Raw genomic sequence first — 16978 nt, forward strand, 5'->3', positions numbered from 1 at the left:
AATTTCAGATTTTCCATACAAGTTAGAATAAGTTTTTAATATTCAGCTCAAAAGATTGTTGTTTAAACCGAAGTTTGGGTAGATGGGAGATACTTAGACAATTAAAAAAAATTCTAATCAAATATTTTAAAACATTATTATCAACAGAGTACGAATAAAAAATGGTATGTTATTTTTGTAAAATGAATGTAATAATCCGTAAGGGTTAATAAACATAAAAAAAACTTAAATAATAATTTGCGACAGATAACAACACGTTTACAATTAGTATTTTATATTTTTGCCCGTAAATGTTTCTTAGATAACTAACCAATATACATATTTTTAAAACATGCTTACTCCCAATTAAAAATAAATTAATAGTGATTATTTACTAAAATAACTTATAATATAAATAAATTACTAATAAGTTTACATTGATGATTAGTGGACTTGTTTACAAATGGTCTATTCTTAGGTATCTACCTGTAATTTTTGGTAATATTTCTGTTAATAGGCATGTTCTGAAACCATTCGGCAGATTATCGGTGATTTTACAGAAATAAAATGTTCTGTTATATTATTATTTAAAGTACAATAATAATAATGTACTATGTTGATTGACGAAACATCCTGTTTTGACCCACCTAACAATTGAAAACTTGAATTGATTTTCTCCCATTTTTTTTTTACGTAGTCACATTAATATTTTTAGTTTCGTGGCGAAGCGTAAACATTTTTTCAAATATCAAACGATAATGAAGTCTACGAACGACGATCTAAATCATTTGGCACTGAGTAAAAAAAGAAAATTGGAAACTTGATAAAGTCGCCATGATAAAGGTCTTGGCATCAACAGTTGGCCGCAAACTTTGCCGTGAGTCACCGGAGGACCGACTGACTTGTACAAGGCAACAGATGTTCACTCTCAGGATACTTGCGTACTTTACAAGTTCGTAAACCAGACAAACTACCGAAGTACTTTTTACAATATTTGTTATTATTTATTTATTAAAATATAAACCTTGTTTTACATTACTAAATATGTTTATTTTATTCATTACTAAGTATGGTAATAGATTTCTCAAATATTAAGTACCTAGCATTTTCAATTTATTGCCGAACAATTAACTTAAATTTAACTCACATTGTAACAAGAGCAAAATAAAAGAGTGGCTACTCGATCAAAAGTTTACATATGAATAGTAGCTTATATGTAAATATTTTAATTTTTCATATATTTTCTTGTATTTAAAAAAAAAATATTTATTATTATTAGTATATACATGTATAGTATATTCTTATTATTCCGGCTGTTAATTTATATATGTTATTCGTTGTTTTTATAAATGTAAATAATATTATATAAGTTAGTATAAATATAATCTCCAACAACAAGCTGCAGAAAGTGGGTTGGTGGTATTTTAATTATAGTAAAAATTGAAAAATCTGAATTTTTTTTAAATTGTAAAAATGTTATTATTAAATTTTATTATTTATTTAAATTTAAAAATATTTAAAACTATGAGTCAAGTCTTTGAATAGGAAGCGTGAAGTGAGATTAATATGATATTTAAAACCAGCTCCATATGTATCCATGTAATATTTAATAACTAATGTAATAGTAAATAGGATAGAATTAACTGATTAAGTATACCTTGATAAAGAAGCTGGTTGAAATCGGTTAGCAGAAAGAAAAAAATATAAGTAGTTAAAAACAAAGTTGTTTGATAGTTATTTTATTATAAGGATATCATTAATTACTTACAAATTAAACTACTTTGCGAAACTGTTTCTAAAATAACAGTTGAAATGTCATGGCTATAAGCAAACAGCCATCATTATTTGCTTATTTTAGAAACAGTTTTACGTATAATGACTAGTTTTTCGTTACAAGCAACTGTTCATTTATTTTCGCGAACTGTTTCAGCAAGTGCTTATATCAGATTTTTTGCATACATAAATTTATTTCACTACCCAAAATTTTGAAAATTAAGTTCAGATTTTGTAGTAATACATAGGTATTGGAACGAGAGTAAATTGTATTTTTCAAAACAATTATTTATACGATTTGATTTAATATTTCTTACAAAACCGGTGAAAATAAATAAATAACTGTGTTAGGTAGATACTCGGTACGTTAATTATGTAAATTATGAAATAAAGTATAAATCTAATACGACTTATAAACATATATTTTGTAAGATTAAACGCAAGATAAAGTACCTATTTAAGCTCCTTAAGTATACACATTCGAGCAGGAATTTCTACGGCTAATAATTTCACTTGTTTACTCAGTAAACAAGAAGTTTATTCGTGTTTAATGTTTACAAAAAGTTTAAATAATGGATTTTCCAGTTGAACACCACAACAAACTTTAACATTTATTTGATTACAAGGCAAAGCTAAGCAAAAAAATAAGAATTTAGTGAAAAACAGACAAATATTAATTACACTTTTATTTATTTTATACACAATTTTACTGAAGCGCAATAGGGAAATATTATATACTACAAATACCAATTAAAATGTATAAAATGGATTAAGAAAAAATAATTGTATTTTAGAAATCAATGTTGTTGAGAAATGTTTTTATGCATAATTTTTTTAAAGAATTTTTTAAAAATATGTCTCTAGAAAAACGCGACATGTTTGGCATTAACAATTGTGACGTTAAGATTTGCGACGATATTCAATAAAAATTAACAAAGTTTAAAATTAACAAGAATAGCGACGTATTAGGGGCGTGGCCAGTGCAATTACCGTTTTTTCGGGAATTCAAAATGATATATTTAAAAATATTTTTTATGCTAAAAATAAGTAGTAAAAATTTTTTTTTTACTCAACAGTATTTCAGAGATCCTTATTAATAAAAAAAAAGAAATTGGTATTTCCCTATTGTAATTTCAGTATGTCCCGACTTTCGGTGTTAAGTCGCGACTCTTCTATACTAGAATCAATACATTTACTATAACAATATTATGACACATTAATATACAAAATAAATAATTAAAAATAATACATGTAAAGAAATTCAATACAAATAAGTTATTTCGTAAAACATGGTGGAGCAAAGTTATGATAATGTATCTAAAATTTTAATATATTTCATTAATAATTATAAAATTCAATTTAATAATTAATTTTGCCCTGAAAAGTCATTTCTCTTAACCTCCTATCCAGCTTGATAGCCTTTTAAAATCTAACACCTTATATTGAATAGAATCTCTCCGGCTACCCGATTGTCAGCCATTTTCTTTCATTCGTGTCACGGAAACAGAAATAAACAAAGTTCTTCTCTATAAAGTCTAATTCTTGTGGATGTGATGGAATTAGTATTTTTATGATTACCTTGATCGTTGACTCTATCCCTCCCATTATTACTCATTTCATTGATTACTGTTTGACTTCACAACCCATCTGGTCAATATGAAAAATGGCTAATATCATCCCACTGCCAAAAAGTTTTTCACCAACTTAAATGACAAACTCTCGTCCGATCTTCATTCTTCCTATCCTTTCTATTATAACAGAAAGAGTAGTTTTCAATAAAATAAATGTGTTTTTAAATAACAATAACTTATTTGATCTTTACCAATCTGGTTGTACAAATCACAGCACTACGACTATTCTTACAAAATTAACAGACGGTATTAGACAAGCCATGAACAATAAGGAAGTTACGATCCTAACTCTACTGAATTTCAGCAGCGCTTTTAATTCTGTTGATTTTGATTTTTTTCTTGCACGTCTCGGTTCTCTAATTTTTTTACACCCGGTCTTTAAATAGTTTTCCTCTTTCTTAAATGGGAGAAATCAGAGCGTCATAATGGCAAATTAGGCATCTCAATTTAATAACCTTAGCATAGGAATTCTTCAGGGTAGTGTACTGTCTCCACTTCTATTCTCTATCTTCATAAAATAAATATTTACATTTAGACAATTTGTTTCATTTCTTTGCCGATAATCTTCAGATTGACTTGAAAATATCAATTTTGCTGTTAAAACGCTAAACTCGGGTTAAAACTCTATTTATTTTTAGTCCAAAGATAACGGCTTACTGATCAATCCAAAAAAATCCCAGGCGATTATTATTAGTAGCCATAGACAAATCTTATCAACCTTTCCTACCTTAGTAATCGACCAAAATGGAATTTCTTTCACAAAAACAGTTTGACATTTCGGCATTTTTATGGACCAACACTTAACGTGGCAAAAACAGATTCTTGAGGTCGGGAAGAAGTTTTATCGCACCCTCCATTCACTGAAAAGACTTCAGAATTTTCTTCCAACCACAACGAAAATAATCTCTCTCAATCTATTCTATTGTCTTCTCTGTGCCATGCTAATATTTGCTATCTTGACGCCAATACGGAACACATAGATCGTCTGGAGCGTTTGCAGAACCAAAGAATCCGCTTTATTTTCAATCTCAAAAAGTATGACTATGTATCATTATTTTGCTCCAAACTCAAGTGGCTTCGTTTTTATCAACGCATAAACTTTCAATCTCTCTTAATTTTTCACAATATTCTTTATAAACCTTGCGCTCCAAAAATATTTTTCTAATTATTTCATTCACTTTTATGATCATGGTATTTCGCTTCGCTCTTCTCAGGAGAGAAATTTTACCATTCCTCGAAATAGCACATAATTTTTTTAGCTATTTTTTTTCCGTTCAAGGTGTTAGACTTTGAAATGAGCAATATCTTTATATAAAAAATTCACCTTCTCTAGCCACCTTCAAGAAACGCCTAAAACATTACTATATATCCTGTGCTTTTTTAAAGTTAACATGTGCAAGCCTCATATCTCCATTAAAAACAGTTGTTATTTTTAATTTATTAGATAAGTCTGTTTTTTGGTTGGCTGGAAGATATTGCCTTTAGTAATAAGTCTACTAAAGTACTTATTCTTTGTATTTGAAGTTTTAAATAAATAAATGAAATAAATGATTTCGATAGTAAATATAAAAATTAAACAATTAAATTAAATAATAATAGTAACACATATATACGGTACAATGAACCAATTATTTTATATTTTGATTAGCAATAGTTAAACTACATATTTACAAATTGATATACATATGAGGGTAATAATGAAGACAGCATTGATACTTTAAATTTATTCTCAGAGCAATTACAATACGTAATTATTTATATAAATATATATTATACAACACACAATTAACATATTATCTACAAATAAACATCTGACTTTCCGAAACGTACCTATGGAGTGGCTAAATTAAAAAAAAAAAACAATTTTATGAATTTATTGCTGTTAAATTCCTTAGTCACAAATAAATAATCGTTATTGGTAATATATTCGATCGAATATTAGGAAAAAAATATGTGCTGCAAATATTTATTCACAGGGTTGCAAAGATTCTGAACTAGGTCTAAAAAATACGAATAATTCCGCCCTGAAAGAAAATAAAATATTTTCTTGTATCACGACAAGTAAAAGTAAATTTTTTGAAACATCTTAAAATGAAGGATCAAAGGATTTCATATCAACACTGCAATGAATAAGAAAAACTTTGCAATCCAAGCAAAGGATTGTCACGGGCTAAGCTAATAAATTTCGCATGCTAACAAAATTATTCAAACAATATTTTCAATTCGTATCTTAGCTTCTTTGTAGGTAGTTTGTAGTTCCCACAGTCAAAAGATAGAATTGTCTCGTCAAGTTTTAATTACCGAAACTTGGCAGAAGTATTCTGAAATTATTGTAAATTCAGGAATAATTTTTCGCGCTATTGAAGTCAAACATACTTTTTTAATTTACATATTTTTTTCTTTAGCATAATAACTATGCTCTCCGCATTTGTGACAAGCGCTGACAGACATTTCCTAAACACTTTGTTTATCATAAGGACAAATTATTTAAGATGGCTATCTGTTTTTCAAATTTATATACAGTAGGTAGACATCATAACATTTTTAACTATATTTTCCGCATATCTTATGCGCATTTAGTATAAATTTGATAAACAGATTTTTGAACATAGTTTTTCAGCCACTTCTCACAAATGCTTCCCCGATAAGATAATATATAAAAGGTGTTCTTAAAACCCTGTCACATCCGAAACCACGATGATGCAAGAAGACATATTAGCATGTTTAAAAAAATATTTAGAACAAAGATTTTTTTCAAAAATAAAATATTTAAAAAAACAAATTGTTGCTCACTTCTGCAGGGGAAAAGTGAGGGGAGTGCGGCGCAGTATTAGACTCCCCCTTTCCCATTCTTCATTTCACCCCAGCAGAAGTAAATAACCATTTGCTTTTTTTGATATTTTATTTTTTTAAATTTGGTTCGTTCTAAAAAATTATTTTAATGTGCCAATATGTCTTCTTGCTCATACTGATCATCGTGGTTTCGGGTGTGACAGCGTTTAATGAACACCCTGTATATAAAGATAACTGCACGTCGGACTGATTTGCTGTCTCGTTTTCCACACCCCAAAATTGAAACGGTTTTGTTTTAGTAGAAAGAGTATCAGAATTAAATTTTCCGGGTTCCTTTTTTTTCGTTTTTCAAAATTATTTATCATATTTGTATTTTGTACGTCTGAAGACGGCAAACTAAACTGCCCATTTCTATGAGTTTTTGGATGGTCCTAATTCCCATATGAAACAAACTATCAGTAGAGCAAATCAATAGAGATACGCCAATGGTAAATACGAATATATATATTAATGTATGTGTATGCAAGGGTGTTTATGTATATATGTGTGTGTATATGTATATGAATAATTATGTGGGTATATGTATATGTATGTGTACATATATGTATTTATATATGCATGTATATGTGTGTATGTTCGTGTATGTATGTGTGTATGTGTATGAATGTTTATAAGGGTGCACACGTGTGTGTGTATGTATATGGAAATATATAAATAAACATATATATTAGTCTGCCTTAGCACGGGTCTTCTCTTACTAGGCATTACTTTATAATATATATTTGAAAAATAAATAAAAAAATACAATTAAAAATAATCACTGATTTAGTGGTGTAATCCAGGGAGAAAATACGTAATATGTTGTATTAAGAAAAGTAAGATCACGTTTATAGTTACAAAGTTAACATTTCAAAGGTTTAATACCATGCTGATTGGAATAAATAATTATTATATCCAAATTTGTTACAACAGGGAGAGAAATATTTTTGAGAAGGGATACGAAAGTCTAGGCATTTACAGGACTTATGGCCAGTCATTGGGTGGTTTAAGTCGCCACTTTACACACTGTGTAACGTTGTGTAAAGTTGAGATCAAGTTTAGAACAAATTTAGATCTGGATATTCTTCCTAGGGAGAATATCCAGCCTATCTGAAAACATTTGGACATACTCAAAACATTGTTGAATTAACTAACTGGTATAAAAAATATGGAAACTAGAAAATTGTTTTCAGTCGTTGCCCAGATGGTGAATTAATTTAGCCGGATGAATTTCAGCCACACGATGAAGGTTTCATTCAGCCCTTTTACTTCACAAAAGTCAACAAATCGAAGAGTTGTGAAAATTAGCAGAATGGTAAATGTTACAAAGTGCGTAAAGTGACCACTCAAACCTGTCAATGACAGGTCATAAGTCATGTAAATGCTTCGACTTCCATATTCCCTTCTCAAAAATGTTTCCCTTTCTGTTGCAACAAGTTTCGGTCTAAATAACTACCTTCACGGCCTGGCGGGAGACTTCTATGACCAGGGAATCAAAAAGATGGTGACCCGGATTTTCATCCAAATCTTTGTCAAGTGCATCAAAGTCAATGGGGAGGGGACTATGTAAAAAAAATAGCCGAAAGTCTAAGCTTGCCAATGATGTATGGTTCGTTGTAAATAAAAATGGTTTTCATTGTTAAAAAAAAAGGAAAACTTATTTTATGGACAACCCTCGTACAATTAGTTTTCAGATTCTGTTTTTCTTCTCATTGGTAATATTATCTTTTTTTAACCCCTTGTTTCATATATATGGCATTGTTGGTTAAATTTTATTATTGTTTTTATTTTATTCATCTTCCTAATTATTTTATGCACAAACAATTGCTACATTATATTTAATTTGCTGCTTTACTGTGAGCAAGCCAGTTTCTTTGTGCATTATTTCTACCATATGACCAGGCAATACGAAAGCTTTCGAAATACTATATGTTTAAACTTAAAATCTGTGTTTTGTTAAAACGTGTACTGAAAATAGGATGCCATGAAGAAAAAAAATGTTGCTAGAAAAAGTCGGTATTTTCAAAAGACAGTTTTTCACATAATTGGTAGGTCAATAAAACATAAACACTTAAAAGCAGTAAAAACTCCAATTTTTCATCACTGGCAGAAATCTTTCAAAAGAATCATTGAATTAAATTATGTAGTACCTAGCTCAAATTCTTCCGCTTCTGTTTTGAAGTATGGGATGGCAACAATGTGCAAATGACACAGGTTTAGACTTTTGTCGGTTATCGGCAATAAATACGTTTGTTATTATTTCGAATTGTTTGAAGAGGCCTAAGTAGATATTGAAACGTAATGTATGTTCCTGACCTGATAAAAATGGCCGGAGAGCTGCTCCAGTGCGCTCCGGCCCGACTACACCACTGCGGCCATCATGGCAGTATTGGCAATTTGGGAACAAGCAAAAACACATGGTCCGTGCCCTCCCCTTATTCTGGTTTCCCTGTATGGCAGTGATGGAATACAAACATACACAGTTAATTTCTAAAGATGAACTTCAGCCCTACGGGAAACTGGATACAAAAAATGTTTTCATTTGCGCTGTAAGAATAATACACTAATTAGGGCTGGGAGTTGTGCTGCTCCTTCGCCGCCGTGGTGGGTTATTGGGGACGCTGTCCTGGATGGGATTGAGTTTTCATATTACGTATAGTTATACGGTTGGTTGTAAGGTTAGTTGATATGTCGGTTGATAGATTAATTGATAGGTCTTGACTAGGATGCTTGATTTTGAATAGGTTGATGCTAGGTCTTGAATAGGGTGGTGCTAGGAATGGAGCGAATTTATGATCAATGATTTTATTTTTTTGGGCCTCATTGATTTGAATTATTTGGCTGGTAGAGGGGTGGTATTGGTTCTGGTTCAATGATATAACATACCCCATCGCCGTCAGAATTGGGAAAATTTTATTGAGGGTGCAGACGAATTGACTGTATATGGTTGACTGGTTGCTCTGACGGCGATCGGGGCATTGAAAGCAGTAAATGTTAATTCAAAAAATAAAAATACGCGAATCTTTGGAAAACAAAGATTTTTTGAAAAAATAAATAAATTTACCGTTCATTACAGCTTAAAAAAAATGTTTTTACAATGTGCGAATCTGAAAAAAGTAAACTCACTTATCACTGGTTGATTCATGTGAAACAACCAATGATAATGGAGTTGCGTATGATTTCCGGTGTACTTACCGTCAACGGGTCAATCGGCAGAACTTACCAAGAAGAAGCGGATGAGAACATGAAACGTCACACGCCATGTATTTCAGAAATACGAAACTTTCAGAAGGCTTATTACATTATAAAAAAAATAAAAATAATCTTAGTTTAATAGTAGGTATATAAACAATTAATAAATAAAAGAATAACACTGAGTTTCCTCATTGGGACCGCATCCATACTTCCCGTATCCTGCTTCGCAAGGAAAAAGAACGAAGTAACACAAAAAAATTAACAATTACACCAAACTCCTATACTGATAATTGGTACATGTACACTAAATTTCATTTTCATTCAGAGATGCGTTGCAATCTGTACGTCATATAAGTCGTATGTTTTAGCCTACTACGTCGGCCATTACGAATAAGTCTCATTTCTAATGGCTGACACGGCCGTCGGAAAACTCTTGGTATATTCAGGCGGGAAGAAATAAATTCTGCAGCATCCATGTCTAATAATATTTTTGTTGACACATTTCAAAAACGCGTGTTCTCTGCTTGACCGACTTTTCTCCGCGTTGACTTTCTGGAAATACGTTTCAAAAATACCCCAGAACGGAGATGAATACATTAGAATATTAGAAATTAGTCGAATACTCAGCTGTCGGGGAACTCACTTTGATTCTAAATCTAAATTAACACGCACAATAGCGCTGCGCGCGAGTTGCGGAAAATCCTGAAAGCTCAAGTCATTTGAAAATTGCACACCATTAGTCATCAAAATGGCTAGCTGAATTTATTACTTTAAAAATAATGATTTTATTAATGAAAAAACAGCAGCGCCAGCGTTTCGCCCGAGTTGCGGATAATCCAGAAAGCTAGGGTCATTAAAAAATTGCACACCGTCAGTAATCAAAATGGCTTGCTGAATATAACACGTTTAAAATAACATTATTTTAATATTTAAGGAATTTCTCAAAATTAAAAATGACAGCAGCGCGCTGGGCATGAGTTGCGGAAAATCCTAAAGGTTGTATGATTAAAAAATGAAGATGTGGCATTAATATGGCTAACTGTATTGGTACAACAAAATTAATAAATATAATTTGAATGACTTACGTTTTACGGCTTTTTTTATTGAATATTTAGCGGTAGCTCGTTAAAAGAACGCCAATGTAATATTGTTTATTCTAATCGAATAAAGATACCTACCCTTTCAATGATTTGGCTTTAGGCGCTACTCTACTGAAGGGATTATCAGCAATAGCATTGTGAAATTCTAATACATTTACGTTACCAGTGAAACTGGTATTTTAAATATGTATTTATTTATTATCTTTATACGCCCAGAGTACTTTTATATGTCAGTAATAAAATTTAAATAAAAAATATGTATGGAATAACGAGTTTATATAAAGTTACTTATTTAATAAACAACCATAATAATAAGAATAAACTACCAAACGACATTATGTTCAATAGATATAAAGATACAACACTGCATATAAGTAGGCAGGTTACACGATTAAATGTGTTGAAAAATCGTAACAATTTTAGGAAAAATTTGAAGTTTAATGTAGGTACGAGTATTATTGAAGTGTAGACTAGCAAAACAGAAAATGTCACATTGATTTTTACAGCATTTGAATAATTAAAATTATTTTCATTTTATCGCCGTAATAATTTCTACTCTAAAAACTGACAATGGAAAACGGAAAATGTCAATTTCTCCGTACTTGTTTCCGAGCCAGTGTAGTCTGACGATTAGAGAATTTAAAAAATAATTATGTCTACTAGACGCCACAATGAAGGTAGTCTGCAATCTTGTACATCTATTAAGTACCTTAATACTTATCAGTCTAGTTAAATCAGGATCGTCCAGTGTGCCATTCACTATTATATACATGTATATATGTATATGTATTGACAAATAAAATTACGTAATTGATACATGTTTTTTTTCTATTCAATCTACTTTTATAATTTTTTACTGTTGCTGTTACTTTTCAAAACAGAGACTAGCTCTTGTGCTAGTATCGTTGAGAATTCTTCGATTAGAAAGGGATGACTAGTTTAAAAGGTTAAGTAATAAAAGTTATTGAATGATTTGGTGTTTATTTTGTAGAACTTCATATTTAAACTTAAAATATTAGAAATCAAATACTGATTTGAGTCTACTGAACACTTTACTTTATTTTTACAAATAAAAAAAATATAAAAACAAAAATTTCGTGACAATTGTTTCGCCTTGTTAGGGCATTTTCGTTTGAAACATACATTCGTTTGAAAATGCCCTAACAAGGCGAAACAATTGTCACGAAATTTTTGTTTTTATATTTTTTATATTTGTGAAAGTAAAATAATGTGTTTAGTAGACTCAAATCAGTGTTTGATTTATAATATTTTAAGTTTTAATAAAGTTAGTTAATCTGTTCAGCTGGAAAATATAAATTAATGTCAATGAATCTGACAAATTTATTTTGAACTTTTTTCTACTTCATTACTATATATATTATGTTTCTTATTTATTGTAGAAATGCCAAATATTCAGAATAATATTACAGTGAACGTGAAATAATAATTTGTCCTTAGTAGAAAGTGAATACAATCTTCTAATAGCATTAATGGCATGTTTTTTTATTTTATTTTATAAGGTAATTCAACAAAGATACAAAATGGAAACACAATTTGTAGATATCAGTCGATCCAATTTCACATGGATCATTATAGAATCAATATATTACTATGGAATTACATTTATAGTTGATTTTTTTATTTTCTTGTACACTTTTCAAAATTATCGAAAATAATTTGTGCATGGGTACTTGCTAATTTCAATTTATTCCTAAGAGATTATTTGAAAAAATTGGTATCATGAAATACGTTTGCCGATTTGGTTATTTTGACAGTATATGTTATATTCCCAACGCATGCGGGCCAAAGATGTGTGGTTTATTGTAATATTAATAATAACCATTCGCAAAAACGCTAATGACGGAATTGTGTTGACAAGAAAGACTGTCTTTTTTTAGCGGGAACATGATATTTTTGGTAGTATAGTAGCAAAATTCAGTCATATAATTAAAAATGTCGAATGAAGACGTTCAGTGCTACGGGAAATTGGATATACAAAATGTTTTCTTATACGCGGTAAAAATTAAATAATTTAATTGCACGGCGATGTTTCTATAAATTGTAAAAAAAAAATAACTATATACTTGAATTGACGTCACAAGTTATTTTAATACAGCCAATGATAGAGTGTTGTCACAGATTTCCAATTTCCGGGAAGCTAATCCACCAGTCAGGACAACTCACCGAAGAGAACTAGTGACGTCACGCGGGGAGAAAAAAAAAGTTTTAATAAACGATAATACTCACGATACACAAAACTTTGAAAAATAAAGTTTTTCTTAGATTGATAATCTATTAACAGAGAAAAAAAACCTCTGAACTTCCTCATTTTAACAATAGCATTTCACTTGCGATTCTTACTATTTCGCATGCTAATAATATTATTCAAAAATAATATTCATTTCCATTTCTATTTGGCACTATCCCCCTTCTCTGTTGCTCTTTTACCTCGGAGCTATATTCATCGCACCTCACCAGTCCTCCAATGGCCGCCCGAATCGGAGCAGCTTTCGAACGATTTTCGAATTCAATTTAATTACCCGTTGAATTTAGGCGCGCTTTCTGTAGGCGGGAATGTTTGCTATCTGACCAATGTGTTTCCGTTTATTTGCCGCGTAAATGAAGAAAAGTGCAATAGAAAAACGAGATCGGTTTATCGGGCGCTTTATAAATACACCGGCCGGCTTGTAGGGCGCCGGGCAGTGAGATATATTTATTTAGCTGATGTCCACTGACCAGGTCGCACAAATACCATCACAAAATAAAGAACGATTGTCTTCAAAGTAGAGATGTAATTATTCGAATCGAGATCGACGGAAAGAATCGAATTTAGGAAATTGAACAAATTTATTAAGTGTTTTGTTTCTTACATAATTCTATGTTGCCACACGTCGAATATTTTTATACCAAGTGTTGATTATGACGTGCTTCTAGAGTTTTATCAATGTGTTTTTATTTTTCTTAACTGTGTGAAAAGTTTCGCACGTGGTTTGATATATAGGTTTAAACTTTTTTTTATATATTTGGGTTTTTTAAAATGTGGTACCAAGGAGATGACGAGGAAGATGAGGACCTTATGTTTTCACCTGCACTTTTAGCAAGAAGAGCATCGGAAAGTTGGATCAATGCCCCAGCAGTTGAGGTACCTGCCCATAAAAAATATTTTATGCTGTTTTAAAAGTTCTTACCCCTTTATTATCATACATTTATTTTATTATTTATTATTATTAATAAGATATTGTACTCCCAGGAGTTATACAAATAAACACGTTTGGGACAAGAGAACAGAGAAAAAGAGAACATTTTTTCAGAAAGGCCAAGGGACCACGACATTTTTTTCTTATAAAGAGGTCTCTCTTATGTATTTATATATTTACACTATTTATCAAAATACAATTTTACGTTCACCTTGCCCAGCTAACAAGGGTACATACACCGTTCCAAGCTAGGCAATTACATTTAAATATATTATAATAGTTAACAAATTAATAGAGAGCACATACAAATAAAATATAAACTTATTCGTATACACATTTTGATACATATACATACACACATACACATATATACATATATATATATATATATATACACACACATATATATACACACACATACATACACCCATGCGCATACACATAAGTACATACATTCATAGACAATTTATTTATGCGAAATTTTATGGTTGGCATCTATAAATATATTTTTTTAATTATTCCTTATTTTTATATTTTATTTTTGACATCCAGTAAGAATCTCCAATCTGCGGCATGCATCAAATTTTCTGACTCCCTACGACCAATGTCATGAAAGAGCGAGGTCAACACCTCCCACTTTGACAACACTCCCATCTTTCCACGACTCTGGCAAAAGGTTATGGACTTTTTGCCTACGAAATAGTGTTGTCTCGATGCTTGAACAGTGTTGACCCCTTCACTTAGTATCAGATCCCTATTAGAGTATCTTGTAGTATGGTTATGGTTGACGCTTGGGTAAATGTCTCTATTTATGTGTGTAACCACTACCGTTCTCAATATATACTGTTGAATAATATTCAGTACTCTGAATTCTTTGAAGAGCAAGTCACTTGGATAGCAAAATGTTTTTTTTAAAATTACTTAGACTAAAGATATCTGTGCAATTGCTACAGGTTCAAGTCTCTTATATTATTAATTTCTTTTACAGAGGTTTACAAACATAACCAGGCACCCAATTCCATTATATGTGCACTTCTATGTACACATATACAGGATGTTCATTAAACCCTGTCACATCCGAAACCACGATGATCAGTATGAGCAAGAAGACATATTGGCACATAAAAATATTTTTTTAAAACATTTTTTTTTTTTTTTTTAAATATCAAAAAAAGCAAATGGTTGCTTACTTCTGCAGGGGAGAAGCGAGGAGAGGGAGGAGGGAATCTGATACTAAGCCGCGCTCCCCTCACTTCTCCCCTGCAGAAGTAAGAAACCATTTGCTTTTTTAATATTTTATTTAAAAAAAAATATTTTTTCTAAATATTTTTTTTAATATGCTAATATGTCTTCTTGCCCATACTGATCATCGTGGTTTTGGATGTGACTGGGTTTAAAGAACACCCTGTATATCGTTCACAGCACGGGCTATCTCTTCGTTCTAGTAACGAGAAAACACTTTTGATTTTCATTCACCGCGCTAATTTTTTGCCTCTTCTTTCAACAGTAGTAGCTGCTCAATTATGGAATTATCTACCCACTAATGTCATAGACGCCCGTTCCTTCTTCATTTACATTCAATCGGCGTATGAAATGTAATTTCCTAAGTTTTCCTTTCTCCTCCCTCTTTCCCTCTCTCTTTACCCTCTCATCTATTCATAGTGTAGTGTAGATATTTAGTCATTTTTTATTTCTTAAAAAATATAAACGGTTTATTATTATTTTGGTTTGTTAAATAAAAAAAATACCTCAGAACAGGTATTTACTATACCTAGTGAGAATAGACGGTGCCCATATGTTTGCATATATTTTAATTTAGCTTATTTGTATATTTTTTTACTTTCTTCACTGCTTTGCAAACATAATATTATAATACTATACTTTACTTTATTATAAACGCCGATTTTCGGCACTGAACTGAACTAATAATGAAAATGTTACCTATATAATATACCAACAATATGTTCATATACTACTGAATTATTCTAATTGAACGGTTTGGGTAGGTAGGAAGAAATATCCTCAAGACAATATGCCCGCCCTTGTGCATATGTATGTAAACTGTGTATAAAATATCTGTACCTTTAAGTTGAAAGACTGGAAGTCACATTTGTTGTAAAATTGAGTTATGAATGTCATTTTGTTCACATGTTTAGATTCTATTAATGCTTCTCCGGTATACCACGACTAAAATAGATTGTTCTAAAACACCAGTAGTGCATTGATAATACTCATGCTTCCAGCAAAATTCAACGGTTTGCTTACCAGCAAATGTAATTACAGCAGTGGATACCGAATAAATTTCACAATTTTTATAACAAACTACCTCTGACGCAGCGAGGGATTTTGCACAAGATTAAGTCTTATTGTCATAATCAACCATATTTAACCATTATGCCATTTCTTTTGCCGTTCATTTCATTCTTTTACTTTGCTTTTTTTTATGTACTGTTTACTTTAAATTACTGTTTTATTGCTATTAAAATCATGTTATTAAATGTATATTTACCTGTTATTTTCATAAATAATTCATGATTTAATTAATGGCACGTAATTAAATGTTTTTGCCTAACGAAATATTTTTAAATACTTGGTTTTTATTCCATATTATACATTACCTTTTGTACTAAAGTCCGAGGATGAATTAGGGCGCGGGCCGTGCGGTTAAAACAAAAAATATTGAAGTCCCGTAGTTATTTGGTAGTCCGTACATGTAATATTTTTAATGGTTTTTTTTAAAAATATTCTTATCAAAATCCTATAAATCCAAAAAAACACAAATAAATTTTGTTTTTACTTCGAGAGATACATTTAAAACAGTTTTAAAACTTCAAACCGCTCTTCTGAACAATTTACTAAATGTGACTTCCAGAATTTTACCTTTAAGGAACAGATATGTAAAGTGTTCAAATAAAAATACATATATACTGAAGTTACAAAAAAAAACAATAGTACATAACATATGTATGTATTGAGTAAAGAGGTACATAAAGAGACACACACACATACATCATACAAATTGTACTGAGGTCCTGTAAATTAATTAAAACAACCTGTCAGAATTTGTCAGCACGTGCACAAGCAGTGACGCTGCGGCTACATCTTCAAACCAAACGCTCTTTTATAGAGGTCACGGTTTCGGCTCTCTCTTATATATAGGTCAGTTTAGATTCCGCTCTCTTTTACACAGGTTTTCGGGGGCAAAATGACAGGAGCTTAAGCACGCTCTCTTCCTCTGATGTCCTGGTCTCTTGTATCTAAATTCGACTGT

At 30.9% G+C, this 16978-nt stretch overlaps 2 protein-coding genes across 3 annotated transcripts in view; both read left to right on the forward strand.

The window, feature by feature from the left end:
* The window catches only part of LOC148283294 (junctophilin-3-like), a 32700-nt gene extending 31820 nt beyond the window's left edge, over positions 1-880 (forward strand). The window contains exon 7 of the mRNA XM_088223744.1: positions 839-880. Coding sequence (XP_088079870.1) covers positions 839-880 — 42 coding nt within the window. The remainder of the gene's footprint in view (positions 1-838) is intronic.
* A 12106-nt stretch (positions 881-12986) lies between these two features.
* The window catches only part of LOC148283295 (uncharacterized), a 39188-nt gene continuing 35196 nt past the window's right edge, over positions 12987-16978 (forward strand). The window contains exons 1-2 of one of the 2 annotated variants that reach the window (XM_088223739.1): positions 13191-13301; positions 13488-13652. In XM_088223739.1, coding sequence (XP_088079865.1) covers positions 13548-13652 — 105 coding nt within the window. In that variant the 5' untranslated portion in view covers positions 13191-13301; positions 13488-13547. Of the gene's footprint in view, positions 13653-16978 lie in introns of both variants that reach the window. The other variant, XM_088223738.1, reaches the window with a different exon arrangement.

Source organism: Micrasema longulum, unplaced genomic scaffold (assembly GCF_059751315.1).
Source record: "Micrasema longulum isolate JH-2025_06_02 unplaced genomic scaffold, ASM5975131v1 h1tg000250l, whole genome shotgun sequence".
NCBI classification, from domain to species: domain Eukaryota; kingdom Metazoa; phylum Arthropoda; class Insecta; order Trichoptera; family Brachycentridae; genus Micrasema; species Micrasema longulum.